Here is a 15,128-nt window from a genome sequence, read left to right on the forward strand (position 1 = left end):
TGTGTGTGGGGGGGGTAGTGAAACACTTGTATGTATGTTGGTTTTAGTTCCTTTGGTGAGCTTCAGGAGCATCTAGTGTGTGTGTGTGTGTGTGTGTGTGTGTGTGTGTGTGTGTTTGTATGTGTATCCCTGATTGTGTGTGTGTGTGTTTTTTTGTATCCCTTTGTGTGTGTGTGTGTTTTTTTGTATCCCTTTGTGTGTGTGTGTGGGGGGGTGTGTGTGTGTGTGTGTGTGTGTGTGTATCCCTGATTGTGTGTGTGTGTTTTTTGTATCCCTGTGTGTGTGTGTGTGTGTGTGTGTGTGTGTGTGTGTATCCCTGATTGTGTGTGTGTTTTTTGTATCCCTGGGTGTGTGTGTGTGTGTTTGTATCCCTGAGTGTGTGTGGGGAAATAAAGGAATGATGATTAATATTCAGGTGTATCATGGTGTTTCTCCCAGGCTGTGGAACTGTAACCTGACAGAGAAGAGCTGTTCCTATCTGGCCTCTGCCCTGACCTCACGCTCCTCAAGTCTCACACAGCTGCACCTGGGTCACAATGAGCTGCTGGGAGACTCAGGAGTGAAACACTTATGTTCTGCTCTTTCTCATCAAAACTGCAAACTGAAGGAACTAACGTAAGCATCATTTCATGTAGTGTGTGTGTGGCGATGGCGGGGGGGGGGGGGGGGGGTTAGGGGATGTAAGTGTTGGGGTAAGTGAAATACTAATAATAATATGAAGGTATTTTTGTGTGTGTTGGGCCGAGGGTGTGTGTGTGTGTGTGTGTGTGTATCCCTGGGTGTGTGTGTGTGTGTGTTCGTATCCCTGAGTGTGTGTGGGGAAATAGAGGCATGATGATTAATGTTCAGGTGTATAATGATGTTTCTCCCAGGCTGGAGCACTGTAACCTGACAAAGAAGAGCTGTTCCTATCTGGCCTCTGCCCTGACCTCACACTCAAGTCTCACACAGCTGTGGCTGATGTTCAATAGCCTGAGTGCATCAGATGTGGAGCAGCTCTCTGCTCTAGTGAAGGACCCCCACTATAAACTGGAGAAACTAATGTGAGTAAATATCTAACCATCTCACTCTGGTCTTAATAACATGAGACCCAACATGGATGCCTGTCTTTTATTTTCTCTCCCCGTGTTTGCCTCTCTTCTGTCTGTTTCCTCTGTAGTCCTCTGCTTTTTCTCATCCCTCTTTCATCCTTCTCTCTTCCTTTCCACTTTCTTTTTCTGTCTAACACCTTACAGCTTAGGGCTGTCTTACATCTCATCTCATCCTCTGGTTATTTGTCATCTTTTACTCATCATGTTTGTTTGTTTGTGACCCCACTACTCATTGAGCTCCACTAGCTGCCTGTAGCTGCTCGCATTAAGTTCAAGTCAGTTATGCTTGCTTACAGAGTGATTGCTGGTTATGCTCCCACTCACTTAAATGCTCTAGTAAGGGCAAATGCTTCTAGCACTACCAGAGCAGGGGCGTCCCTCTCCGCCTTTATGAAGCTCTTTAAGACCCAACTCTTCAGAGAGTTCCTCCCTTACTAACTTGCACTTCTACTAGTACTTAACTTGCACTTTCATCAGTTACATTCCTTCACTTTTTTCTATTTCTTATGTAAAATAGTATTTATTGTTACACTATGTCTCTATTGCTTGTTGCTTGATTGTACTCTCCCTTGTTACGTACACGGTTCAATGCACGAAACATAAAGGGGAGGCCATGCAGAATTTAATAATTATAGCAAAAAGTGTGGTGAACGTCAGTGGTGTGAAATAGAAACCAAAAATGTAATGTAATTCAAGGGTATCCAAAATCCAATTACTATCCAACGACAACAAAATGCCGGGAAGACCAAAGCTGATCAGGGCTTTTGTAGCCAGCCAATCAATGATACACCTGTCCCCAAGCACCTGCTGTAGAGACAGAGAGAGAGCAGGCATGCAAATATCACAGGGCGGGGCCTAGACCCGCCAGGATCGTAACGGGGGATTTTACATGTGTGTTGCCTATACGTGTTTTTTGTGTGGGTGTGGATGTTTGTGTTTAGGTCACCATGCAGTGAATGTGTTGGTGTGTTTGATGCAGTGTAATTTTTGAGGTACAGTGTGTGTGTGGAGAACCCTTTGACAGGTCAGTGTGTGTGTGTTTCGATCACCCTGCAAAGAGTGTGTTCATATGCATGTGTGTGTGTGTGTGTGTGTGTGTGTGTGTTTGTGTGAGTGTGTGTGTGAGTGAGAGAGAGAGAGCAAGGTGCAGGAGTTCAGCCTCCCAGACGTACTGAAGAATCCCCATTTCAAACTGGAGAAACTGATATGAGTGTGAACACATTAATAATTGTCTTCTAGGTTGACTGATCGTTATGGTTATGATCGTACCTTGAGAAGCGAGAGTCCAGCAGCAGCAGCCTCCACTAGCAGCTCCCACTCCTCAGATGCTGCAGAGCTGCACCTCACAGACAAAACCCAGCAGGATCCAGGAGCACAGCTGCTCTCTGATGACACTATAATTGTCTTCTAGATGGCATGGTGGTATCCTCAGAAGGGAGAGTCCAGCAGCAGCAGCCTCCACTAGCAGCTCCCACTCCTCAGATGCTGCAGAGCTGCACCTCACAGACAAAACCCAGCAGGATCCACAGCTGCTCTATGATGACACTCCCAAGTGAGTCTGGTGGACCACACACACACACACACACAACTGATAACTGATGTTTAATAATGAATGCCTAAGGACATTAAAGCCGAACAGACACACACACACACACCACAGTCTTCAGGAGGAACCCAGAGAGAGCAAGAGGTTACTGTCCTCTCCCTGTGTGTGTGTGTGTGTATGTGTGAGAGTGTCTGAGAGAGAGAGAAAGAGTGTGTGTGTGTATGTGTGAGAGAAAGAGAGTGTTTGTGTGTGTGTGAGAGAAAGAGAGTGTTTGTGTGTGTGTGAGAGAGTGAGTGTATATATCTTTATGTGCATGTATGTGTGTGTGTTTGAGAGAGAGAGAGAGAGTGTGTGAGTGTGTGTGAGAGAGAGTGAGTGTATATATCTGTATGTGCATATATGTGTGTGTATTTGAGAGAGAGAGAGAGAAAAAGTGAGATAGAGAGTGTGTGTGTGTGTGTCTGTGTGAGAGAGAGAGTTGATACGTTGCCATCCCCTTCCTGGTCAACTGATGAACACATTTGAAACCAGTGATGTCAGTTATGTGTGAAAAGCAAAGTGTGAAGACTTGTGCCTGTAGAATGCAAAAGGCTTTGTGTGTGTGTGTGTGTGTGTGTGTGTGAAGACTGTATGTGTGTGTGTGGGAAGACTGTGTCTTACTATGTGTGTGTGTGTGTGTGTGAAGACTGTATGTGTGTGTTTGGGAAGACTGTGTCTTACTATGTGTGTGTGTGTGTGTGTGTGTGTGTGAAGACTGTATGTGTGTGTTTGGGAAGACTGTGTTACTTTGCACTGGTTTGAAGTTAATCTAATCAAGCAGGTTCCACACATTTAAGAGCATTAATGTTCTAACTTTGGCAAAGAGGTAAACAAATGTATTTGACTAAAAGTGTCTGATCTGTTCTTCAATGGATTGCATGAATCTTGACACAGTTAGAGCCCGCCACCAACACGGCCACAAAGCTTCATGCACGGGTTGAACCTCTTCTGGGGTGACTGACTGATGCCACAAACACGGCCACAAAGCTTTATGCACGGGTTGAACCTCTTCTGGGGTGACTGTCTCACTTCTGGGTGCCAGACCATCACTTTGTCCTTGGAGACCCAGCTCCTGAGCAGCACTGTTAGGGAGGATTGTGCACTGGTTGAATTGTGTGATGTTGTTGCAGAATGGGCAGTATTTGTGTGTGTGTGTGTGTGTGTGTGTGTGTTGTGTGTAATTAAATACATCTTCATTGGCATCTTTCTGTTCTGACAAGCCAACCTGTGGTGATTGGCACCTACTAGAACAGCGTTTAGTTTCCCTCCAATCATGGAGAGCACTTTGGGATCCAGTCACATCCCCTTCATTTTCAAATTGCGTAACCTTAGTTTCACAATATGTGAAGGCCTGACATAATAGAAGTAGGGATGTGTTATTGCCAAGTTCCTAGGTTTTTCTTCTCTAACTCTCTGGCCCAACTTGAAATGGCCTGGTACACGAACCCCAAAGGATGCACGGGACAACTCTTTCCAACACAGCTTCATTTTTATTTTTCCTTGTTTGTTTGTTGACTGGTTGGTTCATTAGGTTGAAAACCTTCAAATCACAAAAAGCACAAGTTTTACAAAAATGCAAATAAACTTCAAACTATTTCAGTATGGTACCAAAGCTTACAACAGTTGGAATTGCTGAAACAATCACAACTTATGACTGAGAGACTGTTCAATGACTGCAAACAGTATGCATCATTGGTGTTTTTAAGGAAGCACTTCAAACATCATTACAAATTGAACAAGCAACAAAATACACTCAAACATTGCTGTGTGCTGCTTGGTTGTTAGTTTTACACAAGTCAAACTATTCATTCTACCATCATCATCATCAATGACTATAGCAGCACTTCCAACAACAAATAATCATCACAATAAGAAACACATAAAGTCACAGTACCAGTGGCTTCTTTGGTTGTACCACAGGTAGATCCTTTGTTTGCCTCTCTCTCTCTCTCTCTCTGCTGAGATGTTTGCTGCAAGGCTTTCCATTAACAGGTGCTCCAACTTAATGTAATGAGCAGCCTGCACTGGCCTACTAGTGGTGCATTCTGGGACTTGCAGTTTTTAAAGCTGATGTAATGAGGAACTGAAATTAAGCCTGATAATGTTCATTTTACATGAACAGTTATATTTGTGCTTTACTTCTAAATGAAGCAGTAGTCTCTGAATTTACTACTGACTTTCATTTCCATTCACATATCCCCCTCCTCTGTGTGTGTGTGTGTGTGTGTGTGTGTGTGTGTGTGTGTGTGTGTGTGTTTGTTTGTCTTATAGCAGTGATGACCCACAGAGGAGCTGTGAATCCTGTGCTGAAGTTCCAGACACCAGCCACTGGGTCCTGGTGGAGCCTGAAGTCTCTACAGAGAAGAGCGTCTCAACCTACAGCCTGAGCTCTCCTGCAGGGAGCTATGAGTGCTCAGAGTCTGGTCTGCGCTGGTCGTGTGCCGGTCCAGTCACCCTGCAGTACTGCTTCACAGACTGGCATGTCTATGCTGAAGAACTGGCCCACATGCAGTCCAGCCCAGCTGGTCCTCTGATGGACATCAGGCTCATGTCAGGAGAGCTGGAGGAGATCCATCTGCCACATTTCCTGTGTTTGGGGGGTTGTGAGGCGTCTGTGCATGATGCTGTGAGGGTCCTGCATGGGCAGGACAGTGGAGTGTGTGTGGAGGTGTGTGAGCTGACCCGACGCCATGCCAGGCTTGCCCACCCCTCCTTCTCTCCTCTTGGAGTGATCTATTATTTAAAGTCTCTGCTGTTTCCCATGAGCGTCCATTCAGAAGTGCTGGTCTATCAGAGCAGCACGTCACCCCTGGATTTCCGCGCCTACCTCCTGCCTGAAGATCCCCGTCTGGAGCAGCTGGTGGAGAGAGTTGAGGAGAAGTTACGGGGGGTTTGGGTGCCAAAACACCATCCTGTTAGGCCTCTTCAGATTGACGGCTTCTATAGCCTAACGACTGACGACTGTCCCTCTAAGATCTTACCAGAGGAGCTGATGCTGAGATACAGCAAGACCACCCCCAACTTCTTTGAGGTGAAACTTCCTGAGGCTGCTGCCTCCTTTCCCATGGTGTTGTTCAGCTCTGCAGACAGCAGGGGGCAGTCAGTGTGGAGAGCAGAGTTTCAAACGTTTGATGACGGAGAGGCCAGACAACCACCAGAGAGTCGGGGAAGGACCAGAGGCGCTCCCACTGAAGGTACTCACACAAACACACACACACACACACACACACACACACACACACACACACACACACACACATACTGAAGGTACACACACCGTGTGACTTTTATATGCTAATAGACTGGTGTTTGTGACTGTAATAGACTGGTGATTGTGACTGTGACTGTAATAGACTGGTGATTGTGTCTGTGTCTGTAATAGACTGGTGATTGGGACTGTGACTGTAATAGACTGGTGATTGTGACTGTAATAGACTGGTGATTGTGACTGTAATAGACTGGTGATTGTGACTGTAATAGACTGGTGATTGTGACTGTGACTGTAATAGACTGGTGTTTGTGACTGTAATAGACTGGTGATTGTGACTGTAATAGACTGGTGATTGTGACTGTAATAGACTGGTGATTGTGACTGTGACTGTAATAGACTGGTGATTGTGACTGTAATAGACTGGTGATTGTGACTGTGACTGTAATAGACTGGTGATTGTGACTGTGATTGTAATAGACTGGTGATTGTGACTGTAATAGACTGGTGATTGTGACTGTAATAGACTGGTGATTGTGACTGTGACTGTAATAGACTGGTGATTGTGACTGTGACTGTAATAGACTGGTGTTTGTGACTGTAATAGACTGGTGATTGTGACTGTAATAGACTGGTGATTGTGACTGTGACTGTAATAGACTGGTGATTGTGACTGTAATAGACTGGTGATTGTGATTGTAATAGACTGGTGATTGTGACTGTAATAGACTGGTGATTGTGACTTTAATAGACTGGTGATTGTGACTGTGACTGTAATAGACTGGTGATTGTGACTGTAATAGACTGGTGATTGTGATTGTAATAGACTGGTGATTGTTTCTTCTTCTATCTGCTGTTTCCACCCTTTCTCTCCGTACAGTCCAACCATCAGCATCAGTCAACACAGACAGGTAAATGGAGTTTTACAATCTCACTTGTAGAGATATCATTTTGTACAGGCAGGTAAATGGTGTCATGATTGTTATGTATGAAGCTGAAGGTGCTTCGTTTATGGTGACCACTAGGTGGCACCCCTGACTTGTATAAATTCCCGTTCACAATAAACCAGCCTAGCTGAAGTTGTAGAACAAGATACAATGTTTCTGTGTTGATCTCTGTATGGGCTGTGAATGATTGCTACGTAAAAGATACAGGGAACATAACATAAATTGGCGACGAGGTGTGTAGTTCTGAAGACTGTTTGCTGGTCATCAGAACAAAAGAAGAACCACGTTGGAAGCTAGCTAGTGAGCTAGAGTGTATCTGTTAAGAGGTGATGAGCCAATCTTCTAACGAGGACTCCATCATTGAAGTGCAAACAACTGAGAGCAAACGCATCATGGCGGGAATAATTGGAAATATGGATCCCTTTGATGATACCGGTGAGCAATGGGCAACTTATATTGAGCGTTTTGAACATTACATTCTGGCTAATGAGATCAGAACAGGGAAGAAAGTGCCGGTGTTGTTTAGTGTGATGGGACCAAGAACTTATGGATTACTTCGCAGTTTGGTGGCTCCTGACAAGCCAGGGGAGATGGATTATGGACGTGTGGTGGAAGTATTGCAAGCCCATTTCGCTCCAAGACCGCTTGTTATAGCGGAAAGATTCCGGTTCCACGAGCGTAATCAGGGGGAAGAAGAAACCTTTGCACAGTACGTTGCTGTACTGAAAAGACTTTCTGAATACTGTGAGTTCGGTGCTTATCTTGAAGACGCGTTACGGGACAGATTTGTCTGTGGACTAAAGACTGAAACAGTTCAGAAGCGCCTTTTGACTGAGAAGGATCTTACTTTTCAGAAAGCAGTGGATTATGCGGTGTCGACAGAGACAGCCACACGCGACGTGCAGCAATTAAGCAGTTCACTTAAAGTGCATGCAATAAGTGCCAACAAAGGTGACCAATGCCGCGGGAAAATGAACCATACGGACAAAGACTGCTGGTACAAAGATCGCGAATGTTACCAGTGTGGGAGGAAAGGCCATACCAAGCAAATGTGCAAGGGTAAAGCCAGAAGCAGCCAAGCCAGAAGCAACCAAGCCAGAAGCAGCCAAGCCAGAAGCAGCCAAGACAGAGAATGGAGACAGAAAGGTAATACCATGAAGCGCAGTGTTAAAGACAGAAAGAAGAGAATTCATCATGTGGATGCTAGAAATGTTAGTGATAGTGATGAGACTAATTCTGACACTGACTCTGAGTTGGGACTTTATGCCTTGTCTGAAAAAGGGAAATATTCCAGAATCTCTGTGCTGCCTAGAGTTAATGGAAAGAAAATGGAAATGGAATTGGATACTGGGGCTGCTGTGTCTTTAATTTCTTGGGAACTGTATAGAAGCAAGTTAAGTAAATTACCTCTGCAACCCACTGAGATAATGCTTAAAACTTACACTGGAGAGCCATTGGCACCGGAAGGGGTGATCAAAGTACAAGTTAAGTTAAATAAGCAGTGTGCTGTTTTGCCTTTGTACATAGTGAAAGTTGATGCACCTCCACTGTTTGGTAGAGAGTGGCTAAGAGTGATCAAACTGAATTGGAAAGACTTGAAGACAGTGCATGCCGTTGAGCCAAGAGAGAAAGACAGCTTGAAAATGGTGTTAAAGAGACACTCAGCTGTGTTCTCTACAGAGTTAGGCACACTGAAGCAGATTAAAGCCACCCTGACTGTTAGACCTAACAGTATACCTAAATTCTGCCCCCCACGTAATGTGCCCTATGCACTTCGCCCTCGAGTTGAGGCCGAGCTGAAGCGCCTAACTGAGCTTGGGGTGATCTCACCATTGGAGAATAGTGAGTGGGCCACACCTGTGGTGCCAGTAATCAAGAAGGATGGCACAGTTAGACTGTGTGGCGATTTCAAGGTCACCCTCAACCAAGCTCTCTGCGTGGATAGATACCCAATACCACGCATTGAAGACATTTTTGCCTCTCTAGCAGGAGGGCAACGCTTCAGTAAGTTAGACCTATCGAATGCCTATCTGCAGATGGAGGTAGAAGAGACGTGTAGGAAGCTGCTTACTATCTCCACACAGAAAGGGCTATTCCGCTTTAATCGCTTGCCCTTTGGCGTAGCGTCATCACCTGGCTTGTTCCAAAAGGCTATGGATCATGTACTGCTTGGACTGCCTTACACACACTGTTACCTGGACGACATCCTCATCAGTGGTCCTGATGAACAGACTCACCTCAAAGCGCTGGATTCAGTCCTAGGCAGGCTAGAGGAGTATGGCCTGCATCTCAAGCAAGAGAAGTGCCTGTTTTTCCAGAAGTCTGTGGAATACTTGGGACACATCATTGACGCGCTCGGGCTCCACAAATCACCAGAGAAGGTACGTGCTATTGTGGAAGCACCAGCACCAAGTGATGTCAGCCAGCTACGTTCGTTCCTAGGAATGCTGAACTATTATGGACGCTTCATTCCTGATCTAGCCACTGTCCTTAAACCTTTGAATGAACTGCTAAACAAAGGGAAGCAATGGCAGTGGACAGCAGACTGTGAGTCAGTTTTCCAGAAAGCTAAAGCACTCCTAGTATCACAGGAAGTATTAACACACTACCAGGCATGAAAACGGGTAAGGGGTGAAAAAGGTGAGGAGGATATTACCCCTCTGGGGGGGTCCGGGGGCGTGCCCCCCCTGTAAGTAAAATTTAAATATTCCATATTTTAAAGCGTCAATCTGATGAAGTTTGAGATGCTTTTTTTCCAACCTGGGGAGAGCTGGAGAAACTTAGCTTCAGCCATGAGTCAAAAAATATTTTGGCCTCCTTACTTAGTATTATGCAAGCCATTTCATGCCAGCCTGTCACTGGGTCTATCATTTACAGTATATGAGGCACAATGTGGTAAGGGCACCACAAATGGCTTAATGCATAGCCCCCACGAGAGATGCCGTAACTTAACTTGTCTACTCTTCCATCATGATTGACAGCCAATACAATGTTATGTAATTCAGATTTCAATACATTTTATTGGCGAGGCCCTTCGCGTTAATATTTCCATGCACTCGCATCATCCAGTTATTCAACATAATAAATCAGCGGCGAAAAAAACAATACAATCATATATTCTTTAGAAGTACTAAATGATGCAAAATGTAAGGATCTCTTTTCATTTATGGAATTCTTGTCAAGAAAATATGATTCTATTGTTTTTTTCGCCGCTGATTTATTATGTTGAATAACTGGATATATATATTTAAAAATATGTTAAGCTCCTATTAAAGTATCCATCTATCTACTTCCAGTGGCACTTGCTCTTGACTGCTTTGCCTCATAGCTTGGCGACTTGGCCTTTTTGAGCAGAGCATCACTGAAGCCTTCCATGTGACAAGAGTCCCCTTTGCAGCCATGCTCACCTTTCTTGTCACCAAAGTGCTTATCATGTCAGTGCTCAGGGTTGCTCTGTATTGGGTCTTGTTTATGGTAACGAGACTGAAAATGGTCATCTGACGTCATGATTTGTTTTATACCTGCAAGGCTTGTAAGTTGACTGGCTGAAATAGTAGGAATTGTTTGCTACGTTAACAGTCTGTAGTCAAACACCTTTGCAATGGTCACTTTGCCCCAACAGAGCGATTCAAAGTTAGAACAGGGAGTCTCCGTGGCGTTTGAGTTAATGTAGCTAAATTATCTTACTCCATCAGTTATTCACACCGTAGCCGTCTCGTAACCAGGCTAATCACATCATTGCTAACTTTTTCATACTTGTATCTGAAGGTTATGCCCCTTGAAATGAATCATCCCGTTAAGTTACCGAACACATGTTTTAACGTTTTATATGGTAACATTACGGTCACACCAAAAAAATGCGTCCAGCAGGGATTCCAAAATTGTCCGGGATTTTGCCTCGTCGGATATTATTGTTTCTCTGGGTCTTTCACAAATGAGTTATTACGTCTTTACACGTTTTGGAAAGGGTATCACTTACGTTCCACCTTCTTGCGCGAGCTCTGTCATTGGTCAAACTTTCCCAGTGTTGACAGATATAATTCATTATCCTCCAAATACGATCATTTTGAGCCTTTGATATGATACGCAATTTACAATCTGGCAACACTGAGCACCTTGCCGCCGCCAGCACTAGTTCAGTACAAATGTACATGTCATCTGAATATGAAAAATATGTCCAACCCCCCCCCCCCCCCCCCCCCACAAAAACAAAACTCATCGAATCTACACGATTCACGTAAGTCACCTATTTTGTTTTCAAAACGGCGAATTTCGCTGAAAGGTGAGTGATTCTCATGCCTGCACTACAATCCTGAGCTGCCCCTTTGCCTTGCATGCGACGCTTCACCATATGGGGTCGGAGCTGTGCTCTCGCACGCTATGCCTGATGGAGAGGAACCACCTATAGCTTATGCTTCACGAACACTCAGTAAGGCAGAACAAAACTATGCCCAGATAGAGAGAGGGAGGCGCTAGCGATAGTCTTCGGAGTGCGCAAGTTCCATCAGTACCTCTATGGTAACAAGTTTACCCTACTCACTGACCATCGCCCGCTGACCTCCATCCTGAGTCCAGTGAAAAGTACTCCATCAATGGCTGCAGCCCGAATGCAGCGCTGGGCACTCCTCCTATCAGCCCATGAGTATACCATCCAATACCGTAAAGGTGCACTACATGCAAATGCAGATGGACTTTCACGCTTACCACTCTCACACACTCCTAAAGAGAAGCTAGGCGCAGTAGAGGTGTTCTACACATCTCAGTTGGACACGCTACCAGTCAGTAACACCGAGACCAAACGTGAGACCCTGTCTGACTCCACTTTATCTCGTGTCCAGGAAATTGTCTCCACTGGTCGTTTTCCAGCTGCAAAGGATGCTGACGAAGAGCTGTCGCCCTATCTGTTGCACCGGCATGATCTCACTATACAGCAGGGATGCCTCATGTGGGGTATGAGAGTGATTGTGCCTCCTAGACTGCGCCCCCGGGTTCTGAAAGAGCTCCACTCAGCACATCCAGGAGTAGTGAGGATGAAGAGCTTGGCACGCAGTTATGTGTGGTGGCCCGGCATCGACTCTCAAATTGAGCTTCACACCAAATCCTGCCCCCCGTGTCAAAGCATACAAAAAGCACCTGGGCTAGCTCCTCTACACCCTTGGATGTGGCCATCCAGTCCTTGGGAACGGATACATGTGGACTTTGCGGGTCCTTTTTATGGACATATGTACCTGATCACGGTGGACGCCCATTCCAAGTGGCCTGAGGTGCATATCATGGACAGCACCACAGCCAGCAAGACCATACAAGTGCTCAGGGGACTTTTCAGTCGCCATGGAATTCCGCACATCCTTGTGAGCGACAACGGACCTCAGTTCTGCTCTGAAGAATTCAGTGCCTTCCTGAAGTCCAATGGAGTCAAACACATCCGCTCTGCGCCGTATCATCCTGCTACCAATGGCTTGGCCGAGCATTTTGTGCGCACATTCAAACAGGCCCTAAAATCTTCCAAAGGCACTGGGATGGTGCAACAACGTTCCTGCTGGCATACCGCAACATCCCCCACACCACAACAACTGAAACGCCAGCCATGTTGTTCCTCGGACGCAGGCTGCGTTCTCGTCTGGATTTCCTGAAACCCAGTGTTGCTGGAACAGTGCACAGATCACAGGATGCCCAACAACAACGCCGCCACCAACACTCAAAGGACAGGCAGTTTGATGTTGGGGAGCCAGTCCTTGTGCGTGACTATAGGAAGGGGGAGGAGAAGTGGACACAAGGTATTGTTGTGGAAAAGACAGGTCCAGTGTCGTACAGGGTAATTGTGGGAGTACCAGGGGTATGGAAACGCCATGTGGATCAGATGCTAACACGCCCCGATCCAGAGCTGCAGCAGACTGCAGTGAACCTTCCAATACCAGAGGACTTACCCCCGAGTGATATCTGCACCACACTTCACTCTAATACACCTCACACACAGGAGCCGGACTGTCAAATTTCTCAGCACACACAATCTCCACACCAGTCCACTGACCCACCACAGACTGGGCTAACCGGTACTCCGGTAACAGAGACAATGAGACGCTATCCTGTGAGGATTACTAAACCGCCCATACGTTACGGTGCGGAGTGACCACATTGTTGGATGTAACATAATGTTGTAAGACTGTGAGTTCTGAGACATATTGTTTGCAGTATAAGAAGACATCCCCTCATTATTATTTGATGTAAAAAAAAAAAGAAAGCTAATATCTTTTCTGTTGTGTTAAAGTAAATATCCTTTGTGTTGATTGACAACATATCTTAGCGGGGAGGAAATGTTATGTACGAAGCTGAAGGTGATTTGTTTATGGTGACCACTAGGTGGCACCCCTGACTTGTATAAATTCCCGTTCACAATAAACCAGCCTAGCTGAAGTTGTAGAACAAGAGACAATGTTTCTGTGTTGATCTCTGTATGGGCTGTGAATGATTGCTACGTAAAAGATACAGGGAACATAACAATGATCTCTCACACTCTGAGTCTATAGCTCTGCATTGGGTGGCTGTGAGTTATATGGATACAGATACATATACCGTACTATGTCTGTCTGAGTCATATAGTTATATATCTCTGCATTGGGTGGCCGTGAGTTATATACTATGTCTGTCTGAATCATATATAGTTATATATCTCTGCATTGGGAGGCTGTGAGTTATATGGATATAGATACATAAACTATGTCTGTCTGAGTCATATATAGTTATATATCTCTTGTACAGGCAGCCCAGCAGGAGCCCAGGACAGGTCGGCAGGCAGGAGGCAGCTGGCTTTGTGGACGAGAAGAGGGCAGAGCTCATCAGCAGTGTGAGAGAGGTGATGCCCATAGCTGACGAGCTCCTCTCCCAGGTAGTCATCGGCCCGGAGACCTACTCTAACATCGATGCTGCTCTCACCAGTCAGGACAAAATGAGAGTCCTTTATGGTGGCCTGCAGACAGCTAAGGGCAAACTGGCCTTCTACAGGATCCTTCAGGCAAAGGAGCGCCTCCTAGTGGACGAGCTGTGGACAGCGTGACAACAGCAGGACACCCAGCCTGCCAGGGTCTACTCTCATCTCAGAGATCCTGCCAAATACTGCTCCTCTTTCCTAGAGATCCTTGCTGTTTCTGTGGTGACACACTGCCAAATACTGCTCCTCTTTCCTAGAGATCCTTGCTGTTTCTCAAAGTCAAGGATGGGTCCTTTTGAGACCATCCAAGTTGGGTCTTTGAAAAGCTACGCGAGACTCCTTCCTATCATTGACAAGTTTTCACCTTCAAATTCCGCACCACTTTATTTGTAAAAAGGCTCTGGTACGTGTGCATAGGATTGTGGGTGCTTTATGAGCGCAGAGGATACTCCAACTGCATCCTTTAGAGTAGTTATAGTCCTATAGTTGTAGAGCTCCTTGGGTTCATATGAAGTTAAGATGAAAATGTCTTTCAGATGAACTCAACCCTGAGGAGCCCCTTCTAGAAGACACTCCAAGAGGAGGATGGATCTCTTAACCTGAGCTCAGATCTCTCAGATAAACTTTAATCTGAGCTCTGGTCTCTCAGATAAACTTTAATCTGAGCTCTAGTCTCTCAGATCAACTTTAATCTGAGCTCTAGTCTCTCGGATCAACTTTAATCTGAGCTCAGATATTCTTTAATCAGTATTTTTTTTTTTTACAAATCTATTCTGTATTAAGCACTTAGTCATATGACAACTGTGCTGTGTGGTACGTGCCTGTTTCTGTACGTTTAATGTCCTTCTTTTCTTTCTGTTTATGATCACATTGATCAACTCAGAAAGTCTTCCGTGCAATACCTTTGCCATTTAAAAGCTGTAATACAAAGGAATTTATATTTTCATACAGGAAATGATTTCTAATTGATGAATGACTTTGGTTCTCCTATAATTCTATAATGTTTGTATTGTTCCATGTTCACTGTTTTGTAAATAAACAATTGAATCAAATAAGTCTCTGGTGTAACCCTCCACTCATTTAGACAGAGTGTACTGAAGTGGAGTTGAGCTAGCCTGATATGGATGCTGTTTCTGATTGGCTGCTGGACTCACCTGAGGAAAGCCCCTGATGAGTTCAGACAGGTGTGTTTGATCCGGGAGGGAGAGAGATGGAAAACATGGCCTGGAGTGGGATTCCCTTAGAAGCAGGACTGGCTAAACTACCACAGGGCCATCAGCTCTCATCAGTCATTCACTACACAAGGCTGGGAAGGTACCACAGTTCAGAGTAATGGACTAGTATTCCCATTCATCTCTATGGGAGCTCA

The 15,128-nt window shown here is 45.3% G+C and overlaps 1 protein-coding gene across 1 annotated transcript in view; it reads left to right on the top strand.

Annotated features, from left to right (window-relative positions):
• Positions 1–13,885, top strand: part of LOC308369928 (NACHT, LRR and PYD domains-containing protein 1 homolog) — a gene marked incomplete at both ends in the record, with an annotated part of 31,836 nt that extends 17,951 nt beyond the window's left edge. Inside the window, 6 exons of the mRNA XM_080844490.1 lie at positions 2,331–2,493; positions 3,719–3,789; positions 4,948–5,870; positions 8,512–9,212; positions 11,670–12,268; positions 13,591–13,885. Of these exons, the coding sequence (XP_080700616.1) occupies positions 2,331–2,493; positions 3,719–3,789; positions 4,948–5,870; positions 8,512–9,212; positions 11,670–12,268; positions 13,591–13,885 (2,752 nt within the window). The remainder of the gene's footprint in view (positions 1–2,330; positions 2,494–3,718; positions 3,790–4,947; positions 5,871–8,511; positions 9,213–11,669; positions 12,269–13,590) is intronic.
• Positions 13,886–15,128: the final 1,243 nt, after the last annotated feature.

This window comes from Sprattus sprattus, assembly GCF_963457725.1.
Source record: "Sprattus sprattus genome assembly, chromosome: 9".
NCBI classification, from domain to species: domain Eukaryota; kingdom Metazoa; phylum Chordata; class Actinopteri; order Clupeiformes; family Clupeidae; genus Sprattus; species Sprattus sprattus.